General features: G+C 41.3%; 1 protein-coding gene across 7 annotated transcripts in view; it reads right to left on the bottom strand.

Annotated features, from left to right (window-relative positions):
- Nucleotides 1–7,656: 7,656 nt before the first annotated feature.
- LHX6 (LIM homeobox 6) overlaps nucleotides 7,657–16,164 on the bottom strand; it is a 113,103-nt gene continuing 104,595 nt past the window's right edge. For 6 of the 7 annotated variants that reach the window (XM_072123318.1, XM_072123313.1, XM_072123314.1 and 3 more), the window contains 5 exons: nucleotides 14,345–14,445; nucleotides 14,169–14,264; nucleotides 12,524–12,698; nucleotides 11,838–11,941; nucleotides 7,657–11,305 (listed from right to left, as the gene is read on the bottom strand). In XM_072123318.1, the coding sequence (XP_071979419.1) occupies nucleotides 11,285–11,305; nucleotides 11,838–11,941; nucleotides 12,524–12,698; nucleotides 14,169–14,264; nucleotides 14,345–14,445 (497 nt within the window). In that variant the 3' untranslated portion in view covers nucleotides 7,657–11,284. Of the gene's footprint in view, nucleotides 11,306–11,833; nucleotides 11,942–12,523; nucleotides 12,699–14,168; nucleotides 14,265–14,344; nucleotides 14,446–16,164 lie in introns of those variants that run through there. The other variant, XM_072123315.1, reaches the window with a different exon arrangement.

Below are 16,164 nucleotides of genomic sequence, written 5' to 3'. Positions count from 1 at the left end.
TTTGAAGCAAAGTACCTGAAACGCCTTGCTGCCCCTGGTCTTCAGTGTATACCTAACATTGTATATAGCGAGGTATTTTCACTTTAATTTTTTACAAAAAGTTTGAGAGGAGGAGCTGCCGGAATTATTTTACAGTTCATCAAAAATTACCAAAAGTTGTACAACAATGCAACCAATAATTCCCTAAAGTTACTCCAGTTCCCAGTGTAATATCTAACTTTTAATCATTACAAATAAAACAACAGATTGTGATTCACTTGAAAACAAAGCAGCTATTAAAGGGAACCTGTCAGCAGAAATTGACGTGGTAAACCATTTCCAGTATGTTGTCAAACAGCTGAACACCTTCAGTATCAGGTTCCTTTCATGTGTGGTGGCAGCATCCAGTAAATCTACTTTGTAGTGAGATGTAAACTGGTTGTATAAAGTCATGGAGGCGGAGAGTTTAACTCTGAAATCAAGCTCTTTCTTCCTTCAAATCCGACTTTACTACAATTGATGGTCCTGCATCCAGAGACATCACTAACCAGATCCCCTGAAGTCATATACATGTCCTCCAACCACATCATTCATCTCCTCCACCTCCAAAAGAGGTGGGGACCCCAGAAGGCTTCTTTTGGATCAAGAATAATGCATTTAAACACGGGTTTCCAATATGAATGAACATTAGAAACGAAATGTTACTACACTATAAATAGATTGAAACAGTTGTATAGTGATTTAAAAACGTGTTTTAGGAGGAGATGAATGATGTGTCTCTTTTAAACTGATGAAATAAACAGAAATTTTATCACTACATTTGCCTGGACCTGAATAAGATGATTACAAAACCTTGATTATGTGATTTATCCCAGGTGAGGTGGGAATCCGGGCTGCTGGGTCTGTGCAGTTTGTGTGTTTGACCCGGAGGAAAACCTTAACTTTGTTTTGCTGCTTCACAATATTTTGGTATATTAGGCCTTTTGCTGTTGACATTGAGGTTTTTTTTTTTTTTAAAAACTTCTTTTTATTTGATTTTCAAACAAACATTTAACATAAGACATTTCACAAACATTTTAACATTCAGCAATGTATCAGGTATCTTATGAGTTACATGTCAGTTACATTTTCCATTTTTGTGTTTTTAGTGCACAGGGGGGTGGACCACCTCATCTAGTTCCCAGCGATCTCTTTTTGACCCGCTGCTCGGTTTACTGGGGATGGACATTGAGGTTTTATGAGACTTTATACTGCTAAAAAGTCTCACAGGACTATTTCCACCTCTTGACTAATCTGGTGTAAAAATAGAACTACAGGCGGTCCCCTATTTAAAGAGAACCCGTCATGCAAAATAACCCCCCTAAACTAAATATATTTTCATAAACTGCCATTAGAGAGCATTGTCTCTATCCCTTCATTGTCCCTCTACATGCCTGTAAGCCTAAGCAATGAGGTCCTAAAGCTGTATGCAAATGACCTGTCCAATGAAGCATTAGCATATTCAAGCTGTCCACTCTATTCATGAGTGGGAGGCACAGCCACACCCCCAGTGCATGACTGACAGCCTGTATAATGATGTGAGGCTGTATAATGATGTGCTTCCTGGTGCTGGTGGCCACGCCCCCTGCAGCCTGTGTGTGCATGTGTGTGTGTTTAGGAGAGATACAGCAGCTCCAGGCAGCAGCCATGTTACAGCAGAACATGTCAGATTCATGTGTAGCTGATGTCTGTGTCTCTCACCTGTATATTAGGAGGATGCAGCATGTCAGCAGATGCAGCACAGATACCAGCAATACTTTACAATACATTACATACAGACATGAGCAGGGGGAGGAGAGGGGAGGGGTAACAGCAGTGACATCACTGCCTCTGACCATGTGACCAGCCTCATTTACATAATAAAGAAAAGATGATTTTACAATGATTAATGTATGAAATAACTAGATAAAGGCTGGGATGGGATCCTTGTGAGCTGCTCCAACAGGTAGAGGTGACAGGACAAGTGACACAGACCTGATGACAGGTGTCCTTTAAGGGCTTGTATGTCAGGGGACTCCCCTTCCCCCCCTATTCCCCCTAGCAGTATATACATGTATGATATATATTGTTATTTTAGATTTTGTGATGTATGTGTTATATTTAACACTGGGAACTGCAGTAAATTTTGGGTATTATTGGTTCCATTGGCATGCAACTTTTTGGTAATTTTTGTATTCTTATTTTATCATACTTTTAGGTAATACAGATAAGGAAGCCTACCGGTACAAGCAATGTAGCCTAGAGAATATTATAGGCCAGTTTTTGATCCTTCTTTACAATAAAATAAAACAAAAATAATATACAAAAATGATGAAAGATCTAAGAAAAAAGAATATAAAAGATATAAATAATATGAAAAAAATTAAATTATAAGAAACTTTTATGTTTTTATTGTACCGCAGTGAGCTTGTTGTTGCCCCATAGGTGGGACCACCCATTCAAATTCAGCATGGATGGATGCACAGCGAGGGACGGCCCTGACCCTAGCATAACAAAAGATAATTTGCATAAAGATACAAATGTTATTTTTTAAAAAAAAATTAATTCACTGGGAAACAGGAAAGGACCGTACAATTTACAATGTTTCTATAAACCTATTTATTCCATTTCTATGAAAAATGGAAATTTTTGTATTTGTCCGGTGTCTTGAATGCTGACAAGGAATAGCCTCTGCCTAATGACTTGTGTACATTGGGTATCATTCTTGCTTATATTCCCTAAAATGTAAAAACAAGGTTAGCACTCAAGTGTAGCCCAAGGGGATTTGCAGTGTAAAACCGAGAGCCTAAGAGGTTTTGACCTGGTGTAATTTAAAACCGCTCTATAATTTTGTTGCAGCACACATCCTCAGAAAGGAAGAGCCTTCCGTGACCTCCTGGAGAATGACCTTGAGCTTTCTCAATTATCCGTGGCTGATTTTAATAATTTGGTCGTTTGGAAATTGCAGCATCATTCTTTTCGCCCCGGCCTCGGATATAGTTTGAGTCTTTCCATTTGAATTCCAAATCAGACAGGGCGAGACTGCAGCTTACCATATAATCACGTAATATCAGGCAAATCCATGTGCCAACGACAGGACATGATGTCTTGTAGCTCCACATACATGATAGAAAGTGAGAAGAATAGTCATGAGAGCGTAACTGCCTTCCTGATTCCACATTCTACTTCACGTGTACAGGCCAAGGTTTTAAAGGGGAATTTCCATAATCTTCATTTTAATTGATAAAGGCCAGTAGGCCACAATGTTTAGGTTCCAGGAACCAGAATTCCTACAAAATTGTCCTAGCTCAAGGTCCAGTAATGATATCTTCTTAAACATGTGACGCAATCAATCTTTCTCCTACCTTTATATTTTTGGGTTGTTATATAACCAAACTATTTTTGTTGACCTATGAATGGTACATGTCCTCAATATCAGATTGGTGGATGTCCAACACCCTGCTCCTCACATAAAGGCTCTTCACTGTATACTAGGCTCAGAGGTGTCATTGTAGAGTGGCTATGTGACATGTTCCGATAGAACTTTGCTGTAGAAGAATTACATATCAGTCACTAAAAAAAGGCTCCATCACTTGCCCCTTAAAGGGAATCTATCATTATCATTGTCTGGCTGCTCCTTCCATGCCGAAACTTCATTTTATAAATACTCAAATAAGACTGCAGATTTATGGCAGTGCACCTAAGGACTCCAGCTCCACATCTTGCTGGACACAGGGGGGACATCGCTGAAGAAAGGTGGAAGTGTAGCAGGAGGTGCTATTGGCCTGATGTGCTCTGCTAATGTCCCCCAAAGCACTTCAGCCTCATTTGTATATTTCTAAAGTTAACTGTTGCCATGGAAGCAGGTTAAAAACAAAGACATGGGTGACATGTCTGGACATAGCCCTGCATAACATAGAAGTAAGTTCCGGGAGGTAAATTGTGGTGACGGATTTTAGAAGCTTCTGGAACTTCTGAGAGGATATTTTCTTCCTCTCTTATTTTGTAGTTCATTCCAACTTTGGAATGTTTCCAGGGTTCTTCTTCCCAATAGTAAATTCAGTTCACCCCAAAGATTATTTAACAGGAATCATTGGGAATCAGGAATCATTTTAATATATACTATTAAAATAGTATATATTTTATATAAAAAAAAATTCTTTTCACTTATTCCTGCATATTTTTGGATGTGTGCTTTTAATCTTACATGAGGACCCATGATCTACGACTCTAGCACCGGATAGGACATTTTGCTTTAAAATCTCTTGATAATACAGTCAGACCCTCTAGTACCAGACAAATAACCCTGCAGCATTATGAATCCTTAACATGCTGAAAAGGGTATTCCCACAAAGACAAAACACATTCTCTAATTTACTGTTATTAACAAAAGTACAGAATTTCAGAGAAATAATTCCAACCTGTCTCTATCAGTCCGATGCATACAATTTTGGTTGCCCCAGGATACAACCATTAATCTTTTGACTTTAGGGTCGGGCAGGACAGAATCTTCTTATGAATAGCTTTTTCTGTCTCACATTGCAGTGTCTCTGCATCACCCCTCTCCCCTGCATTCCAAGAGGAGCTCAGACACAGACTTTCACAATTCCTGCGGGCAGCTACAGGTAAGATCTATATCAGGGGAAAGAGGCATATAGCAGAGCTGGAGAGTGTCATTGTGTCTTATATGCATCTCATGGATCTCAACATCTCTGATGTGTCTCATCTCTCAGTTCCACGTTGGATGTTTGATGTGGTGTTTTTGCCACCATTTGCACCAACCTTCAAAGACATCTCTAGTTGCTTTTCCTCTCTCCCCCATGTCCCTGGAGGTTCTTGACAGTTCCCCACTTGGCAAACTTCTTAATAACATTGGGAACTGTTGAAAATAGTATAACGATGTCTGTGGGGATAGTTTTATACCATTTGGAAGCCTTGTGTTTGCTAATAATAGCAGTTCTAATATCCACAGACAGTTCATTTGTCCTCACCATTGTGACAAAGGAACAGGGCCTACCAAGTGGGTTTTTTAAAAATACTGTTAACACAAGTTCTCTATGCAAAGATCTGTTTCACTTGATTAATAGTTTACAGGAGATTTTCCACTTCATGCACTTTAATTTAGTGGGTGCCAAAAACCATGAGCAGTACTGCAAGTCACCTACCACAATGCAATGAAAGGGGTCTTCCTTGTGTGATCTTTTTTAAAATTTTTGGCATTAAGATACTTCCAAAAATCTGTCGCACTAAATATTGTCTAGCTTGCCTCCCAAACTGAACCATTGAAAATTGGACGAGGAAAGTGGCAGACTGGGCTAGGGTTAATAATCAATAGACTTTTAAGTGCTTGACTATGTTGTGGCTGCCAGCACAACTGAACACGGTGAGGACAACACCAATCCATATTCTTTACCAAATATTGAACATCTCAGGTACTTGCCCTTTTTTTGCTTTTCTCAGCTTTTAAATATGGTCTAGAGAAGGGACGATCTATGGGTTGTGTCTGCTAATGTCAGCCCTCAGCCCATCATTCGGGTACCGTCTTTCCATTCTATTATTTCTTGATTAAAACGATCTACATCTCATAAATTAGAGCTACTAGAGAGAATTGGAAGGTATTTTCGGAATCAGCAGCTCAAAAATACCCAGAATCAAGTGAAAATTTCCAGGCACCACGAACATTTCCTTTATTTGTTCCCCGGTGTAATCTATTATCTACGTAAAGTCTGTTCTTACAGCTTTCATTAGACTCATCAGAAGTCATCAGAACAACAACGTCTCTTTGTCCTGTCTACGGAAAAGCTAGATCCAAAAAATTATATATCATCGGGGACTAAGTATAAATGATGCTCTACTGGTATTGTCAAGAACAGGGACTTATAGACTGTTCCTCTGACATCTAAGAAATAAGAAAGTGGCCTTTGTGTGCTCCTTGTACCTGACATGATCAACTTCTTCAGTCTTCCTTGCTGAAAAAAATTGATTTACTGTATAATGCTCATGGAAATTACACATGTTACCCCGTAAATCTCCAATAACACCCAGTAGGTTAGTGCCGGCACTTCCACCAAAGGTAACTTTATTTAAAACACAAATAGGACATTTTTACGACACACAACATTGAAAGTATATATAACAAAACAGACATTTTTTGTTTAAAAAAAGTGCTTACACATTTTCTTTATAAATAAATAGTACATTTGGAGTATTTTATGTCACCGAAGATGGTAACCAACAGATGCCCGACCTCAACACACAATAACAGGAGAGCTCATTGGGGAAATGCTTGGGTGGTGACCCAGAGGTAATAGATTTATCCCCTGTCACCCTGATATTGGTCCATACCTTCAGCTGCTTTAGATCTAGGTTATTAATGACTTGGACAGTGATGAACATGTAGCGGTAAGAAAGGGAAATATTTCTTGAGCAAATTCTGGAAATTTAACCCCAATGAGTCCAATTTTGAAGGAACAATATAAAGATATTCTGCACTGTTATATGGATAGTGACGGGCAGATTGGGACATGTATGGACCCCCAGGGCCCTCCGCTAGGCAGGACTTATTGTACCCTAGATGTTCTCTTGCACTTTACTATGACTTCTCACCAATCATTTACCAGAAGACATTTGTCTTTGAGAAAGCAAGACTGAATAACCTCACAGATAAGGAAAGGATAGCCCCAGACAAAATATTTCCACTCAGGCAAGATTCTGGCTGTAGACTTAATTTGCTGTTCTTAAACATGGGACAAAAATTCAGTTGAATAAGAATTGTTAGTTATATTACTTTATAAATTGTTTTTTTTAGCAATACCAGTCTAAGGGACAGTATACAATGTTTGCTGTGGTTTGCATTTTGCCCACTGATGTCCAACAGTACCCCTGGGTACCGGAGCCACTTCAACCCATCCCTGTGCTTGAGACACAGGAGTCATTAAAGGGTTTGGCCACTATCACAAAACTTTACAAAGACCATAATAAGCTCAGCCATATTGTATTTACTTGGGTAAAGTATCTGAAGCCCCTGTTGCGTGTCCCGCTGGCAGCAGGACTCAGGACTTCCTGTGGGAGTGTTTATGATGGATAGTATAGCCACTCTCCACTACACTACTGAGTGCAGGGCCCAGAGAGTGATGGAGTGCACCCAGACGACTCACCTTCCCCTCACCTTGGTACCATTCTCCCACTGATGAGTATGGGTTACAGTGTCCTCTATAGTCTAAACAATTAGATATCATGTTTAAGCAGTTAATTTCGTTATTTTAGGTTCCCCAATTTGTCACATATTGGCCCATTATTACAATTGGTAACCGCTCAGTAAAACCTTACAGGTGTTTTCCAGTCATTAGATACTAATAGGTTATAGAATCTCTGTGCTATAGCTGTATGTAGTGTAACCAATGGAGGGGGGTCAACTAAATTCTGGAAAACTCTCTGGAAAACAGCACTTTTTCCATCGCACACTAAATCCATTGGTGCTATCCTTGAGATATGTTAATGAAATCGTAAGATGTCACCAAAAAGTGGATCTGCTTTAAGAATCAGACCATAAAATATGAGCTGAGCTCAGATGTGTTCCTTGAGACCTGTGCTCCAAAATGTGTAGCCCACCTAGGGATATTCATATCTTCCAATATAGCAGAGGGGCCTTTGGGACCCCCCCCCCCCCCCCCCCAGACACCAGCGCTTGAGTTCCTCTCAAACCTCTACATCCCTGAAAAAGCCCCGGTAATAATAGAGGTCGGCTTTATAAAACAACAAGCGATCATTGTGATTGCCTAATTCCCGGTAAGCAGATGCGTGCTCCGCGGTGCATCTCATATTCAATGGCCGTGTTTACACACCTGAATATCTTGGCAGTGAAAGAGTGCTCATAGACGAGGTTGTAAAGTGTCTGATTCTCATTAAAATCAATTCATCATTTACATAATTATTCCACCTTTTCTGTACAAGTATGACATAATTATGCAGAGTTTTTAGCTAATTACTCGTCGCTATTTTTCAGCTGATCACCGGTTTATTTGTAGAACCTGTGTGTCATGAAGTATAGCCGCTAAATGTCAAAAACCCCGGCGAAATTTCCCTGCCTATTCAATGGCATCTTTGTACGGTGTATACCGCCATAAGGCGTCCCTTAACAGAGGGAGTCCATTATGAAGGATCTTTGAAAAGAGGCCTCTTAGCATCCACTGTGTGTATATTTAGTGATCCACCTAACAAAGCGGCTTTTTCGGAATACATATCCTTTAGGAAGGTTGAATGGCGGGTAAATGCAAGTTTTTATATTTGCTAAGCAATTGGCAAATATTCCCGGCACGTTCAGCCAAGTGACAGAGGCGTGTGTATTACACGGGCATGAATAATATGTGCCTTCTATAGCACACAGAGGAAATTATCTCAACTTCAACACCAAGTGTTTAAGCTCTGCTTACCTCAAATCCCATAAGATCGGTGTAGAGTCTCAGCCTCAAGTGGGATTTCAGGCTGCGTAGATGATATATTCAGGGATATATATACTTTTTATAATTATTTTAATCAGCCAAGTAATTAGCTCATGTCAACCGAACCAGAGATCCATCTGTGAACCGCCATTACAGGGTTCTTTCTTCTCATCGGGGCAAAGCAGTATATTAGTATATATCAGTATATATAGGGGCAAAAACCCTAAAACAACTCAACGGAAGGAGTTTTTGGCTGGCATGCATTCATTTGCTACCTATTTTCTCGTCGGGGCATATAACCCCCCCAATGTAACATGCAGTAAAAAACTACATTTTTGGGGGTTGTTTGGAAGAGATTTCTTTGGTTTTATGTCTCGTTGTTACAGACTTGTTGCCTGATCCATTCATAATGGGTTAATAGTTCAGATTACGCAAAATATGGGCAGCCCTCTCAGTTACAGTACATAAATAGGGTTGTATATTGTAGGTGACTTTGGATAGAAGTAACTTCAGCTAGTTTTGTGTCGAATAAGCCATTGAAAATTAGCAATTCCTGTCATACAACTAGAAATTTTACCCCATTACACCATCTCTATGCCAAGGGGTTAGTGAGTGGGCGTGAATGGACAGGGAGTGGGCTGGGACATGGACCCCTGGCCTGGTGCATTTGTTGTATCTTGTGCCAGAATCTGCCACAGGCTACAGCAGAATTCTACACTAGGTCGGACCTAGCGTAGAATTCATCTAGTATGCATGATCGTTCGTCATCTTGCAAGCAACAGAAATCGTGGGACGGGATGTCGGACAACGCAACGGATTCGGACAAACTGTGGAATTTAAAAAAGGATTTGTGTCACAAGAACAAGCACTCACATGCACCAGGAAGAAGCAGGTGAACTCCGACGGACCTCGGCGCAGCAACACGTCGGACAACGCACCATGGGATTGCAACTGGACCGGGTAAGTACCATATATACTCGAGTATAAGCCTAGTTTTTCAGCACAAAAAATGTGCCTTGGCTTATACTTGGGTAGGCTTATACTCGGGTATATACAGTAGTGGATGTCTAGTGGATGTCTGGAACAAATGTGCAGACATCCACTACATCGGTCAGGACCGCCACAACCTCTACAACTATTGCCCTCATGGTGGTTAGATGTAACGACCATAGACTACACATGTAGGAATTCCCAAGAAATTACAAATACGTATATGTCCTACAGACACCTTTGTCACTTGTTTCTGAAATGCCAGGAAAAGTCATCCAATAATAGTACATGAATCATAATGTTCCCAAAGATTGTGACACAATAAACCTGATATTTAAAAATAAAATTATCCAACAAAATTGATTTCATTCAGATGTGAAAAAGTGGGTTTTGTCCTTTTTTTGTTCTTTAAAAAGCATTTTTATGTGTTCACAGTTAGACACAATGAACCATATTTAGAACGATTGCCATTCTCTTTTGACAAGGAAACATTGTTATTTTAGGTTGTGAAGTTCTAGTTTTTCCTCCAATGAAACAATTATGTAAAATTTGAGACAATTATGTAAGAAGTATTCTAGAAAGACTACACTGTATTGTGCTGGTAAATTACCCATACACAGGAAAAGAGAATGAGGCAATGGAAAAAAGGCCAATTCATATTGGTGTAAATAAGTGGAATATCCAGTACAATGCTCTTCAAAATGTGTTGATCCTTATGATGTGCTTAGCCTAAGCATAACCATAACATGCTAGAAAGAGTAGATTATCAGCAAGTAGAAAACAACTGGTTGGACACCAATGTTGGACATCAAATGTCTTATGATTTATTATATTGATAGGCAGGTCAGACCGGCTTTTCATAGAACCGGTGGTTCGTTGTTGGCCCAGGCACTAAACATTTAGAGATGACTGGAGCTATTACTTGACACTAGGGATGTTTTTAATAGAATTATTCAGAAACATAATGGATTATTAGATGTAACTTTTGATACATTTGATATGGAGATGCTCAGGTCTTGTTTAGGTGGAGAGTTGGCCAAGGGTGCCCAAGAATAGATGAATGACTGGGCCTCATAGATATCTTCAAGGTGAACAAATGGAAAGTGTAAACTTGGGACCTTCAAGATTGGACTTACTCATTCTAGGAACCTAGTTGCTCCATTGGCTGTAACTTGGTTTGGTGCACCCATGGTGTAGAGAACTGTTTAGTGGTGAACACGTTGAGTCAAAAGAATTAGACTCTCACTCATTCAGAAGTAATAATTTAGGATCTGCTCCCCAACATATCAGATATGCAGACAGTAGATTGGTGAAAAGAAACGAGTGCCATGGACATAAGAACATAAGAGGACACAAGTCATAACATTCTGTAGATCTTCATGACTTTCACTGTAGCGGCAACAACCAAAAGCCAAAACTCTGTGACCTGTTGGATTTGGCTTCCTCAAATTCATCTCTTCTCATTAAAACGACCGCTATCCAAAATGGTTTCGCTTTGGTCAACTCCTTCTGAATCCTTTTGTGGCCAAACTGCTGAGGTTTCCTCATATTGGTGTAAACGGGTCTTTAACACAAATGCAATGGATGACAAATTTCAGTCTGAGGATCTGTTTGTGTATTATAATTTAATACCAAAGTCATACTCTTTCAAGACGATGATCGTGATCCTTTTCTGCTGATCCCAGGAGGCAAAGTCCAGGCTCATCCCAAGGAAAATGAAAGTCTCTGTGGTGGTTTAGCCACTTCCCTCAGACAGAAAAGCCCATGGGAACATAACGTCTTTTGTGCTGGGTCCCAAACATTCAGGACCCTTCCATAAAGGGCTTCATTTTGTCACCAATGGTAGAAGATGATGTTCAATATTGAAAAAGGATTACCTGCAAAAATAAGACATAAAATGTTGTACTAATATTGTACAGGAGAAGGGAGGGAGATGTTCGTAACATGTCCATCACAAGACTGTGGACAGATTGGACAGATTCGATCCACTGGAAGTAAACCTAGAAGCTTTTTTATAAAATGTTTATCACAGCCAATTACAAAAAACCTGGGGTCTTTCTTCCAAATACAGCTCCTCTCCTGAACATGTATCTCTATACAGCTGAGCTGCAATACCAGCCCTAACCATGGTCAGATGTGGCGCTGTTTATGCAAGTAAGCAACCCTTATAATAGATCGCATTTGATAAAGAACTATAATTTCCCATTTAAACCAATTCAATATAATATTGCAATTTGCCAGGAGGCTGCACATATGTATCTAATATATATCTCATATAGGATATTGCTTTGTGGCACAATTCCATAGAACAATGTCGTTTATTAAAGCCACTGATCTGATAGCACATATTATCAGGACATGTCAGGTCATAAAAGAAGTTAAGTACAAATACACTGGATTGTCTCTTACCTTGTCTCCTCTGTTGGACAATGTGGCTTCCATGTCACTTTTGAGATGCACGGGAGGAGCTGCATAAGGGAGTCTGCAGTGCACCTGCCCACACTGTACCTGACCTGAAAGAGTACATACAATTCCTTCATTTGCTCTTGAATTGACAATTACAATAATCATACATTCAATAAAGTAAGATGTTAATCACTGTATCTATCATCTATCAGTATATATGATAAAAGGGATAACACTGGGCAATTTTGCAGTCAAATTTACAAACATTGGGGCGAATCTATGAACTCACAAATTTTGTCAAGACATTTATGGTACATTTCATTTTGACTGCTGTTACGTTATTGGTCAGGGTCGGATTCCTGCACTGATCTGCTATTCTGGTTCAAATAGAGCAGACAGCCTGGTACTGCCCAATAGAGAGCTTAGCATAATGGATGCCAACATGATTTATTGCCCAACAATGGGTCATAATCCGTGCAGCTGTGGTTTTTTAAGAATTCAAAGTGTAAAGAGTCTGAATGAGTAAACATGGTAACAGGTCCTCTAAAATATGCAACCAACAATGGGTCACATTTGGGGTGGGCTCACTAGATGTGACATTGTGGTCCTCTAGGTCCTACCAACCAATTCATATTTCTATCACAAGGACAATATAATAATAATAATATGAGAAGTAATGGGTCACTTACTTTCTATATATCCATGTAATGTCACCATTCTGGCTCTTTCTGGACTGCTGAAGGGGGAGAAGTGAATGTCATCTGAAAGTGAAGAGGTGAGACGGGTTGGTGTAGGGCCGGGTGGAGGCACTGTATGCTGAGGCGTGTGTTTTTTATGTCGTGCTCGGCAGTTCTGAAACCAAACCTGGGGATTTTAAATTGTTTTACAAAAAAAATCAGCAAATACATATTGTATGGGTTTATGGATGACACAAATAAGTACCTGTGCTCAACTGCATGAGACGGAAAAGGAACAATGAAAAGGACATGATATACGCATAACTAGCATGACTGATAACAACGACAAGCTTTATCAATATACACTGTATAATGGCGCATTCAGCAGTAGCCATCGGGATCTCTTATTGTTTCTATACATTGTGCTACTACACAGCAGGACCTCATGAAAGCCACCAGAGATCTACTGATTGCTTTGGATGTGGCTTCTTCAACCCGTATAATAGGGAAAACTTTGCCTTTCCATACCATTGTGGCTGCAGTCACAAGTGTCACATTAACTCCTCCCACCACACTATGATCTTCTGTAAAGTCTGAGATTTAAAGTATTATAACTCCTTCTCCTGTGCTCTGTGCACTGAGATTTATTATACATAGGCTTCCCTTCCCTGTCAGGAATTCCAAAAATAGTCTAAGCCAGTGTTTAGCACATGTCTGTATAGAAGAGAATACTGATATATTCAGGAGACCCCTATATTCAAAGTAGATATCACCAAATGTCATAATGCAATATACCGGATTCTCGAAATATCTACCATACATAGCTGGGCCACTGCACCTAAGCTACCATGGACTTTTATTAAACCACCAGGCATTGTGATTATTTGTGCCTTTACGCCACCTCCACGCCAGGTGGGCGCTAAGGTGCGTGAAAGGGGAGTGGCCATTGGTGGAGTGGGCCAGCAGAATACATCAGGAAGCAGGAGCTGGCTTGGGTTTGCACTTACAGGTATGAGAAGAAGCCAAGCTGAATTTTTACACCATACATGATGTCTGGAGCAATAACCAAACCCTATATGTTAAATAGGAATTTACCTAAGTAGAGGACCACACACCAATCAACAAAATGGCAGGAGGAGGGTCCCTGTAATCCGGCACCTGGCACAGTGACATATATACTAATGTAGCTGTGCCTATAACTGCAGAGGGTACTGGCTAATTGTTCTGCTGATACTGGGAGCTCTGCAGGATAGACTGCTGCCATCCATACAGGGCCGGCGCCAGCACTGGACATACCTGGGAAAGTGGCGCGGTCTGGAGCTGCTGGGGGGCACATAGGGCTGTACATAAGGAATCCATGGGGGATGAGGGGGATGCATCTAATGAATCCTTAGGGAGTGAGGGCGGCTTTATATAAAATAACCATGATGGGGCTGGTATGATAAGTATGGAATATTTTAGGGAACAGGAGACTGTTTTAGTTTCTGAATTTTTAATGCCGCCATGTGAGTTCACTGCAAATGGGCTACCGAGGCTCTGTCGTCCTACTGATACCTGGAGCCGGCCCTGCATACATACATTGACGGTTTATCCTACGTAAAACCCATCAAGCTGTCATCAGTTTAAGAGGTAGCAGGACATGTCTCATAATACTAACCTGGATAACTCTTCTGCTTAGTCCTGTCATATCTGCGAGTTTCTGTAGTGTTTGGGCATCGGGGTTATTATCTTGAGCAAACTGCGCCTGCATCACCTGGAGCAGAGAGAATATTAGAGACAAATTCCAATCCGCAGCTTCACAGTAGACATGAACGCCGGGAGGAAAACTCGTACCTGTAGCTGTTCTGCTGTGAAAGATGTCCGTGCTCGCTTGGCTGGTTTGGGCTGGCTGTCTTGTTCTGACGGTACCGCCCCCTCCAATGTAATCCCATTGCCTGGAAAAGAAGGTGTTGACTATTTAATTGTTGTCATATGACTTATGATTCCCTAAACTGAACTTTTACGTAATCACTTTCATATAATGACATATTCTGAATATACACATACACTATATCGCTAATATATTACTTCCAGTAGCTTATCAAGCAGATAACCCTCTAAATAATGCCCTTTATAGTGCTCGGTGTGGGTACATTATTTGGAGACTTTTAAGTGATGTGATAATTTTTATGTAATGTCACACACTGAAGTCAGGCTCTCTCTACCCCAGAACACTCTCTCCCTTGTGATTGACATCCTTGTGTCCAGGAATATTATGGAGGGGCAAAAGGATGTCATTCACAGAATGGGAGAGCTGTCAAGCACTGTGTGTGGAACTCTTACTGTCCTAATGAATGACCTCTGTGTACACACACTGATACATTGAGAGCTGTCAGTCACTGTGTGTGGGCGGGGTCAGCAGGACTCTCACTGTCTCTCCTAGGAGTCCTGCTTAGTGACTGACCTCTGTGTACACACACTGATACATTGAGAGCTGTCAATCACTGTGTGTGGGCGGGGTCAGCAGGACTCTCACTGTCTCTCCTAGGAGTCCTGCTTAGTGATTGACCTCTGTGTACACACACTGATACATTGAGAGCTGTCAATCACTGTGTGTGGGCGGGGACAGCAGGACTCTCACTGTCTCTCCTAGGAGTCCTGCTTAGCGATTGACCTGTGTGTACACACACTGATACATGGAGAGCTGTCAATCACTGTGTGTGGGTGGGGTCAGCCGAACTCTCAATGCCTCTCCTAGGAGTCCTGCTTAGTGACTGACCTCTGTGTACACACACTGATACATGGAGAGCTGTCAATCACTGTGTGTGGGCGGGGTCAGCAGGACTCTCACTATCTCTCCTAGGAGTCCTGCTGAGTGACTGACCTCTGTATACACAAACTGATACATGGAGAGCTGTCAATCACTGTGTGTGGGCGGGGTCAGCAGGACTCTCACTGTCTCTCCTAGGAGTCCTGCTTAGTGACTGACATCTGTGTACACAAACTGATACATGGAGAGCTGTCAATCACTGTGTGTGGGAGGAGTCAGCAGGACTCTTACTATCTCTCCTAGGAGTCCTGCTCAATGACTGACCTCTGTGTGCACACACTGATACATGGAGAGCTGTCAATCACAGTGTGTGGGAGGGGTCAGCAGGAATCTCACTGTCTCTCCTAGGAGTCCTGCTTAGTGAATGACCTCTGTGTACACACACTGATACATGGAGAGCTGTCAATCACTGTGTGTGGGCAGGGTCAGCAGGACTCTCAATGTCTCTTCTAGGAGTCCTGCTGAGTGAATGATCTCTGTATACACACACTGATACATGGAGAGCTGTCAGTCACTGTGTGTGGGCGGGGTCAGCAGGACTCTCACTGTCTCTCCTAGGAGTCCTGCTTAGTGATTGACCTCTGTGTATAACACTGATACATGGAGAGCTGTCAATCACTGTGTGTGGGCGGGGTCAGCAGGACTCTCACTGTCTCTCCTAGGAGTCCTGCTGAGTGAATGACCTCTGTGTTCACACACTGATACATGGAGAGCTGTCAATCACTGTGTGTGGGTGGGGTCAGCAGGACTCTCACCCCCTCTCCTAGGGGTCCTGCTTAGTGACTGACCTCTGTGTACACACACTGATACATGGAGAGCTGTCAATCACTGTGTGTGGGCGGGG

The sequence above is a fragment of the Engystomops pustulosus genome, chromosome 9 (genome assembly GCF_040894005.1).
Source record: "Engystomops pustulosus chromosome 9, aEngPut4.maternal, whole genome shotgun sequence".
NCBI classification, from domain to species: Eukaryota; Metazoa; Chordata; class Amphibia; order Anura; family Leptodactylidae; genus Engystomops; species Engystomops pustulosus.
Note: the sequence above shows the minus strand (reverse complement) of the source record. Positions and strands in the feature narration are given on the sequence as shown.